The sequence below is a fragment of the Corvus brachyrhynchos genome, unplaced genomic scaffold, assembly GCF_000691975.1.
Source record: "Corvus brachyrhynchos isolate BGI_N302 unplaced genomic scaffold, ASM69197v1 scaffold544, whole genome shotgun sequence".
Lineage (NCBI taxonomy): Eukaryota > Metazoa > Chordata > Aves > Passeriformes > Corvidae > Corvus > Corvus brachyrhynchos.
Window position 1 is genome coordinate 2,652,409 of NW_008238325.1, and position 10,131 is coordinate 2,662,539.

The 10,131-nt window shown below is 45.8% G+C and overlaps 1 protein-coding gene across 1 annotated transcript in view; it reads right to left on the bottom strand.

Moving 5' to 3' along the window:
- The window catches only part of GMPS (guanine monophosphate synthase), a 22,012-nt gene that overhangs the window by 1,016 nt on the left and 10,865 nt on the right, over nucleotides 1-10,131 (bottom strand). Inside the window, exons 8-15 of the mRNA XM_017734410.1 lie at nucleotides 8,464-8,622; nucleotides 7,920-8,093; nucleotides 7,035-7,140; nucleotides 6,370-6,485; nucleotides 5,374-5,499; nucleotides 4,304-4,419; nucleotides 2,811-2,941; nucleotides 1,004-1,176 (exon numbers count right to left, since the gene is read on the bottom strand). Coding sequence (XP_017589899.1) covers nucleotides 1,004-1,176; nucleotides 2,811-2,941; nucleotides 4,304-4,419; nucleotides 5,374-5,499; nucleotides 6,370-6,485; nucleotides 7,035-7,140; nucleotides 7,920-8,093; nucleotides 8,464-8,622 — 1,101 coding nt within the window. The remainder of the gene's footprint in view (nucleotides 1-1,003; nucleotides 1,177-2,810; nucleotides 2,942-4,303; nucleotides 4,420-5,373; nucleotides 5,500-6,369; nucleotides 6,486-7,034; nucleotides 7,141-7,919; nucleotides 8,094-8,463; nucleotides 8,623-10,131) is intronic.

Sequence of the window (10,131 nt, forward strand, 5' to 3'; positions counted from 1 at the left end):
CTCACAATTAATCTATGTTAGCAGGAATATTCTAGATGAGAATTTGATGATCCTCAGAAGTTCAGCTTCCCTGAAAACCCCACAGTTCCCAACACCCCTTGCATGACACACTGTCTATAGTGCAAGCATGAATTAACATTAACATTGCTCTGTATAGAAAAACATTATTATTTCCCCCATAAACATGATTATTCTCTGTAACCTCTGTTATTTAGTCACCACACTATTACCTAGCCTTAAAATGACCATTTTTCATTTTGAAGAATGCAGGGTTTTTGTTTGGGGGTGGGTTTTATGGTGTTTGGTTGTTTTTAAACACAAACACTGAGGTCAAATGAATCCTCATTTTATACAAGGGGACAGTTCACATGGCAACCTGAATTGGTTGTTTTTCATGGATAGGCTGCCTTAAAGTAGAGGAGCTCAGGTATATACAATTACTAAACAATGCTCATATGCTCCTAAAGTGTGTTTAAAAAAAAAAGGTCAATCCTGCTCCTACAGAGCATTCCCAGAGGGACAAAGTACTTGACTGAACATGGATAAAATTTCCCAGAGGACAAAAAAAAAAAAAAAAAAAAAAAAGGAAACTGACTCCTAAGTCCTTTTAGTGACCTAAAGAGCAAACAGACACTGAGACATTAAACTGCAAGTTCCAGTGAAAGCAGAAGTGCCAGACAAAGGCAATTCATAACGCCAGGAAGTTTCCAATTACTGATGCAAAATTTAATTCCAAATCCCAGGAATGGCTGGGGTATTCTTTCTTTAATTGGTGGTATTTTGGCTCAGCTCTGCTGGAAAGCCTTCAAGTTTGTCATACCCATCTGCCAGCCCCTCATTTTGTTAGCTTTTTTCCCCCAAACACCACAATATTCTTCCTAGTGATTATTTATAAGAGAGAAAAAAATCACAAGAAAATCGAAGTGAATGAGAGTGAGAGGAAAGTCAGAGTGAGCCACGTAGAGCACAGATTTCGTGGGGCAGGCAGCTGGGGCCCCCTCACCTCCTCGGGCACCTCGCTGCCCGGCGTGGCTGCGATGCCCGTCATGAAGTCGCTGGTGATGAAGGGCCTGATGACCACAGACCTCTGGCACGAGGGCTGCTTCTGGAGGGGGTCCCGGTCGAAATGCAGCGGGGTCAGGATGATTGGCATCTGGCTGATCTTCCCAGCATAGCCTGCAGCACACAGGGCACAGAGGGCATTGGTTGGGTGCACAAGAGTGACACAAGTTCTGCGCAACTCCCATGTGTGCTTCCAGCTCTAAACCAGGAGCTGCTTCTGCATCCTGTGGGATTTGCTCCCTCTGGTCCCACAGCCCGAGGTCACAGGCAGTGCTGCAGCTCTACAGCTGCTCAAACCAGCACTCAGTGCTCACCAGGCCCTCAAGTTCCCAGAGAAGCTGTGGCTGCCCCATTCCTGCAAGTGTCCAAGGCCAGGCTGGATGGGGCTTGGAGCAGCCTGGGACACTGGAAAGTGGCCCCAGGGGGGGAACAGATGATCCTTAAGGTCCCTTCCAACCCAAACCATTCTGGGATTCTAGAAACTGCCATTTAAGATGATCCTCAGACTTTGCAGGCATGCAGAAAAATCCCAGCTAATCTGTGTTACCCTGTAATTCACTGTGCATCTACTGAAGAGCCACTTTCCTTCCCACATAACATAAAACCATGGGCTTTTATCTGTTCCCATATCAATCCCAATAAAGAGCCCTTCACAAATATCTCTTTGAAATATTCTTTGAATAGTCTTTAATCAGGAGGAAGCTCTCCAGTGTCCCTGGCTGGTGGTGGGCAGGTAACTCCAGACGATCACATTTCACTGATTTTAAACATCTCCTGAAAGGCAATGCACAGCCCCCAATCTCCCCGTTTCAGTGACCTAAAGGTCCAAAATCCAGATGTGTGGAGCTCATGCTGCTCAGGCTCTCTCCCTCTGCCAGCCCTGGCCTGAGCTGCTGCACAGGGAGGTTTTTTCACTAAACCTTAACTCCAAGCTTATTTTTAGGAGCAATTCATTCACACAAAGCCAAGTGTCACCAAAAGTTAGCGAGACACAGCTACAGCTTTACCAACACAGCCGACAGTGTTATCTCAGCCTTTTGAGGTTAATTCTGCACAAATTCTGTTCACACAGCTTTGTAACCTGAGTATGGATCCTCAAAGAGGGGGATCTGTTGTAACTTGATTTATACGAAATACAGGCAGGGCTGATGCAATGCTTCCCACACAGATCACATCTCCAAAGGTAATTAAGCAAAAAACTAAAGAGGCTGAACCTCAGAACTATTTATTCCCAGGCTCTGCCTGCGTAGCACGTCCAGGGGACTCCACACCCCCTGGCCGTGCAGGGTTCGGGTTGACAAACACAGCTTTGACTTCAAGTTAAGAAACCTGAAACCACCACAGGCCATGAGCATCACCCCCATGTGAAACTTGGCATCTGGACTTTCCCCAAAACCAACACTATGTCAAGTTTCTTCACCCCAGGTGAACACTGACATAGCAAAGAGAAGGGATTTGGGTGACTTTCAGCTGCCTGACAGTACTTTTTGCACAGGTTTGCAGTGAAGCACCACAGCTTTGAGCTTCATGGTGTGTTGGAAGCAGGTCAGTCCCAAAAATCCCCTAAAATTAATTCCTGTCCTTTAGCTATCAGCTTCCACAACTTTTCACTGTCATCCCATTAATTGATGACTTTTTTGGAGACATTTGCTTGTAGATTTTGACAGCACCACTCTAATTACATCCATGAGGTTTGCAGGGATCTGCAACTGTGAGTCTGACCCCTGGGGTAAAGGTGGAGCACCTACCAGACTCCCTGAGAATGTTGTGAGCCTCAAAGTCAGCTTGACGTAAAGTGCTGAGGACTCCTGTGGTCAGGAAGGTGGGGGTGACATCCGTGGGGGGCTCCTTGACAGGGGGGCCAAACACGTACACGACTCTGCAACACACAGGGTGGGGAAAACCACATTTTCCACACACAGAATAAACCAGATTGCCTAAAACCTGCATGTTCAGTGCTACAGCGAGAAATCAGAGCTAGGAACAGCATAATGTTTCATCTTGCTTACAGTTTTTAACAGGAGACCACCAAACCCCGCATCAAACGCTACACCTTATTGTTAATGAAGCGTTTTCAGCACAGGGCACTAACTGCAATTTATGAATCTACAGAAGTACATCTGCACCAAAACATCTGAATTCAAAGCAGTCACACCAGCTTTACATTTTTAATCTCATCCCTTGTGTTTCAGATGCTGCAGAAGAAAAGGCAGAGTTTGAGTGGCCTCGTGCACAGATTTACCACGACATGTCCACAGCAGCTGCTGGAGTCTGGAGATACAAACCAGGAGCACTTGTCTAAATTCCAAAGCACACAGATATGCCAGTTTATACTGTGTATTTTTGTTTGGAATACAAAGCCTGCAAGCACAGCTGGGCAGCAGACCAACTATGGCAGTGCCCTCCTCACTGTCCCTGTAACAGCAGTGGAGCCTGCAAAGACCCCAGGGAGAGCAGAACTCCCAGAGATGTGGGATGTTCAGGAGGGCAGCATCAAATCCAGCAGAGCTTAAAGAAATCAGCAGCGCTCTAAAGCCAGAAACTGGCTTTTATTTTCCTTTTTTGACATACTCTGAAACTGCACAGGCAATCCTGATTTATGCCTTCTTTTGTCCCCTCTGCACTTAATTTAAACAGGTATCTTGCAATTCCAGGTCTCACCCTTCAGAGTAAAAGCTCTGTCAGTAGGTGTCACTTATGTGAGAAAATGAAGTTTTGCTACAAGCAGTTCTAAGCAGTTTTGGCAGAAATCCCACAGCCAGGCAAGGAGGGTATAATTCTCCAGAGCTGATTTCATGTCTAAGCACCTTCAGCTGCTGGGAAAGTTACAGACTCGAGTAGGGAGAAAATGTATCCTCAGAGAGCTCAGTTACGATCAAACTGCCCAGCTTTGCAGCTCTCCCTGTGCCATCAGAGCTGACAGCCCCACACAAATCCCTCCTGACACAAAGGCAAACCAAACTGCAGCATACCACAGCTCAGCACCAGGCTGGAGTCTTGCAGAAGAGATTTGCATGAATTATAGTGGATGCTGCCTAATCCAAGGATATAGGCCAGCAATTTCTTTTCAAGCTGGAAATAAATCCATATTTTGATTTATTGAGTATTTGTGACCTCTGTATGATACACCTGTCCAACATACAAAAATAGTACACCCCAGATTAAACAGGGAAATGTTTACACCAGCTAAACTTCTATACATGAACTAGATAATTAAAAATAAAGGTAATTCAATACTCACCTGTTGATGTTGTGGCACATGCGTGGTATGAGCCTGGCAAGAAACATCAGGGACTCCCAGTGTGGAGCATCTTTACTGGAGATGCCACAGACGTAGCTGTATGAGCGACAGTCACCCTGCAGAACAGAAATAACCACACTGAATGTGAGCTTTGCTGCCAGAACAACTCACAATGCCTTCCTGTCCATCCTGCAGGTGACAGGACCACAGTTTGGGCCAACATTTGGCAGACACTGAGCTGGTGACATCAGTGAGAGACTGAGTGGGTGAGAAAACAAAGAGCAAGATGACAGAGCTGTAAAAAGAAATATTCAGACTAGCAAGACTCATCTGCAGTGGCCAGTGTTGGTATTTTGGTGAGAAAGCACAGAAATCTGATGACACTGCATCCTGAAACAGTAACCAAAGCTGACTGCAAAGAGCCACGGGAGCCACACGCAGCTGAAAATAAAATATGAGGAGGAATTCAACACAGAGTGCAGAGCAAGGTGCTGTACAGCCATGAGTGCTCAGTAAGGAAATCTCCCAAGCTACTGCACAGTTCCATGAGAGTGCCAGCTCAGCACCTGCACCTGGGCGTGTCCCTGTGCCCACAGGGAGGGAAAGGGAAGGGAGCCCAGCTGCTGCACAGATCCCAGTGCTCCCTGCACTGCTCCAGCTCCTCCTCTCCCAAGGAGAGGGATTAGCACGTTCAGAAAAGCACTGGAAAGGGCAGCAACCACATCCAAATGTAGGAAAGAGGGATTTTTACCCAATGCAGCCGAGCACTCCTGAGCCTCAGTGGGGCCAGCAGGGTGACAGCAGAGCTCAGGGGGGCTGCAGCAGTGGACTGTGAGTGAGCAGCCCCGGGGCTGGACAGTGCCCCAAAGAGCCCCTGGCACTGACTGCTCAGGGACCCCAACACCTGCCCTGCACTCCCACCCACACGGGACAAGGCTGGCACAGCACCTCCAGGTCCCCTTCCTGAGCCAAGCTCTGTATTCCCAGCCCCTGAGCAGCAGAGATGTTTCCCCACAGGCTGCCCCTGCTGGGAAGCAGCTCCCAGAACACTCCTGGAAGGAGCCCTGTACCTGCACTCCCACAGTTTTGATTGGTAGCAAGAAGGCATTCAGTGAATGTAGGCTTGTGATCTGCATCAGCTTCTCCTGGTCCTCCTCACTCGTGCACGCCTTCACCCTCTGCAGCAACGTATGAGGCTGGGCAAGGATGCAGAACAATAAATTGAAATTAAATGAAACTCCCAGGCCCTCAAACAGAACTTGCACAGCGCAAATAAAATCGTTATTTAAGTAACTGTTTGCTTAGTCTACATTTACCCCTTGGAACTATTTAAAAGATACCTCTCATTTGACAATCAAGCATTAGCAAAAGCACTTTCCTGTGATTACACTGCATTTTAAGCTGCAGCTCTCCAAGGCCATAGGGGAAGCTCTTTTCCTGAGCTCATTTTCTCCTTCACAAAGCTGCACTTTTCAGTTTTATGGCACCACAATTCCATGTGTTTTAAAGGAAAGGCAGATGGAAATCCCTGCCCTTCAGGATTTACCAAAAAGGTTCTGGAAGTTGTTTTGAACTCACACCTCAGAGCCGACCCCTCTAATGACTCACAGCCACCACAAAGGGCAGAAGAGTCAGGAGGTGTAGAAGTGAAACACCACCCATTAAAAACTCCAGGTTTTGGAACAGGGCACCTGGCGAGCACCAGCTCCTGCACTCGCATTTACACACCCAGTGATTTCTGCGGTGTGCAAACCTAAAATGTTACAACTCTTTCAGGAGGGAAGATCTTTTCCTGACTCTATGTGATCTCATCTGCACGAAGTTTAACTGCAACAGAATCTGTTTATTATCTGAAAGGTAAATAAAGTTCCATCTTCCAGAAATGGTTCAACACATGCACCAGTCACAGCACTAAAAATTCCACTGAACAGCTTCAGTTGAGCTGTGCTGGGAGGCAGCATTCCTTAAAGAGCACCAACCAGTCCTTTGAACCTTTTAGCAGACTAAACCTCACTGCAGGTCACTACAGAACCATCACTCAAAATTAAAATTTAGAATTTCCTTACCTTCTTCACACTTGCAGAAAAATCTGCAACTATTTTCAAGATGTTGTTTGTTTCTGGGAAGTCTTTGCACACATAAGGTTCTTCAGCACAGATCACTCTGATTGCTAGGCCAGGCCCTGCAAAGCAACATTGAAAAAACATTATCCTAAATAACAGGAAGCTAATTTTCACCTGAAAATGTGGAACAGTGAGTCAGCCACTGAGCACTGCGTATTCTGCCATTGTATCTCAGCTTCAGTTGTCTTAACACCCTCAAAGACAGAAAGAAACCAACCCACAATTATCCACTTTGCTGTTTTCTGGTGGAGAACTCGTGTTAGAAATGTTGAGCATTTACTTCCAAGACAGCAAATGCCCCTTGGAAAGGCAGAGCCAAGCCATTACTGCAGGGAAGATCCACATGGCAGCTCAGGCAGTGCTCACTGCACTTTTTGAGAACTCCTGCTTTGGCTTCTCCCACCAAAACCAAAGGCAGTGAACTCAATTATAAAACATTACATAAATTTATCAAGCTGCTCTCAAATAATCTTTTCCTGAAAGACTGTGCTTAAGTAAAAACCTAAATCGACTTTTTTCTGTGTTTAGAGATCAGCTTTATACTCCAACATACTGCAGTTATTCTGGATCTGCTCAAGAACCCTGCTGTGATCCCCCAGCTCCCTTACCTGGGAAGGGATGCCTGCAAACCAGCTCTTCAGGAAGACCAAGTTCTCTTCCCAGCACTCGCACTTCATCTTTGTGAAAGTCTTTCAGTGGTTCTATTACTTTACCCTATAAAAGAAAAAGAATAAATAAAAAAGGCAATTTACACTCCAGCTCATATATCCAAACAAAAAACCTCAAATGTTTAGGAGCTGGCCTGACCTCACAGCACCAGTGCCAAGGATTCCATAAACACTGGAAAGAAATTCCATGTGAACGTGGGCTTTGTAGAACAGCTGCAGGACAAAGGGTGAGACCTGGAAGTTCCAGCTTGTGCCAGAAGAATCCATAGCTCCAGCAGAGCAGACAGAGCTGTAAGCTCAGGCTGGCTCTGCCTGCACCAATTCAGACCTTTCTCGTCTTTGCTGGATGTTCAAACCAACCCCAAAGCCTTGAAAACACTTTGTGGAGGGATCAGTATGAGACACGGGGATCATTAGTTCTCTCCTGTGGGTGGAGTTGGTGTTAACTGAGCACCTTCCACCCAATTGCTGGGTGAGGCCTCTCTCCTGTGTTGGTTCTTTCTTAGGGTATTTTACAATACAGGTAGAGAACTCACCATTCTGATGCCAGAAAAATCAAATCAGGGCACTCTCCTACCTTTGCCTCACATGCTAATACCAAAGAGCTGTGCACAGAAAGGTGTTTAAAAAGCTTTTCTGCACTTCAGATGAACAGACCCAAGGCAACAAAGGAAATGCGATGAAGCACAAAAACACACCAGAGTCTCACAGGCCTTGTCCCAACAGGGTCCCATCAGTGCAGGACAGTCAGAGCAGCAAAAGAGGGAAGTTTTTGGATGCTCAGCCTTCCGGGAGAGCCAGGAGCAGCAGCCCCCTGCCCCTCACCTCCTCGCGCAGCTTGCGGATCAGCTCGGTGTCGTTGTGGTGGGTTTTGATCACCTCAGCTTTGCCACTGGCCACCAGGGAAGCGCTTTCGATGAGGTCAGGCCTGAGGGTTCCCTGAGCAAGAAAGACCTCCTCAGGTTTCAGGTTCATCTCTCCGATGACCTCGTTGGCAATCTGCAGGGTGGGCAGAAAAACAAACAGTGCTTTGGGGCTGTCAGAGGTCTCAAGGAAGACAACGAACTGTCCAGCAAATGGTACAGAGCTGCAAAAGGATCACAATCAATCAGCAAACTAAGGATTGCACTGTCGCACTGCTCAAGCAGTCCTGTAACCCCAGCTTTTGTTCAACAGAAGATGGAAAAAAAAAAAATCTCCAAAGTACAGGAACATCAGTGCCTGTTAAATATTCTCCCTGTCACTTACCAAAGGCTTCTTGGGTCATCCACAGCTTACACAAGCACTGATGCCACTGATTAAACAGTAGAAGATGTACCCAGGAATCACAATATTTAAAAAATTCAACCAAACAACAAATAAACATTACCTTGACAAAGGTGTCACCGATAATTTTTCTCTTTTCTTCAGGACTTGTAGTCATATTTAAGGTCTTGCTAATTCTTTTACGTGGAGTTCTGTCCTCATCTGAGATGGGCAGAGTTGTTGTGCCATTATAGAATGAATGGGCTGCATTCACCACTGCAGAAAATCACAGGGATTTTGGTTTGACAAAATCAATAAATATTTTTATGCAGGTTACAAAATAAAACTTGCCATTTATTGTTTTTAAAAGAAAACCCCAAAATAAAAATCATTGTACAATAAATGGCAAGTTTTAAAAGAAAACCCCAAAATAAAAATCATTGTGGGCCTTTGACTATTAATTGCATTGAATATGTTCAATACCTCAGGAATTAATTTTAACAAAAGCCTTTTATTTCCTTTATTAACTTACTGCTTTTTCCATATTGTGAGGTTAGGCAGCCAAATGCAAGTCCAGTTCTTGTTTCCCCCCTTAGATTATAATTTACTTGCTTTAAATAGTTTACAGGACAGTGTTTCCCCAAGGCCTTTCTGCAACCAAAATTAAATGATGCACTATTTACTCATGCTACATTATGTCTCTTAATTTAGAGAGGTTCCCAACCCAGAGATCAGCTGGGAGGCTCTCTGGCATCCTTCAGCAGCACTGAACTCCATGACCTACAGAAGGAGTGTCTGCAGCAAAGGGATTCCCTCAATTTGTTCCTCTGGCTGCCTGCCAGAGCCCAGGTTTATTGCTCCACAGAGTGCAAGAATAAGACATGGATTTTCCACTAAAAAATAATAAAATAAAATTTAGAAAAATGTGTTTGGAATAAAGCTCAGGACACTGCAGCCCAGCCTGCACTGTGCCAGGGCCAGGCCAGTGGGAAGCACTGCTCACCCAGTGCCACACTGCTTGAGCAGAACACAAGAGAACCCCTGGATAAGACCCAGAACAGGCAGCTATTGCTCTGTAATTCACCAGACAGGCCGTACAGAGCAGCTCGTGCTGCTGGCACAAACTTGGTCTTCTCTGACCTCCTCATACTTGAGGTACAAAAAGCTTTTGAACCTTCTCATCAGCCACATCTGGGCACTTTCTGCTCTCTCAGTGAACTCCTTCACAGAATCATGAAGGTTGGAAAAGGCCTCCCTGATCACTGAGTCCAACCTTTGGCCAATCAACACCTTGTTCTCAAAAAGCCACTCCAAAACAACTAAAATGCACCTCTTTAAAAGCAAGAAAAAATGTCTTGAAAAAGTCATTTTGGCTATAGTAGCATTCAATCACTCAAACGAGCTCACAGTTGACAACAAAAGAGACTCAGGATAAGAAATGAAGCCCCAAGTGTTAATCAAGATACTGGAGAAAATGGAAATCCAGTGAGTTCTGCAGGAGCTGCACAGGATCCCTCAGCAGAGGAGTGACCAAGGCACAAATCCACTGCTCTGCCGGTGGCCCACCTGCAGATACCAGACACCAACACCCACAGAGATGGGGCAGCTCACTGCATGCTCCAATCAAGTAAATAAGGCCTAATATTTTAGGTTTAAATTTTGTGACCAGGTTGAGGTGGTTCCACATCACCGACCTGGCCACGGTACGTGAGTCTGGGAACAGCAGATCAGTGAAACCCAGCACTAAGGGTAGGTTTTGGGAGAAGTTATGAGTGGTGTAAGGAACACTGAG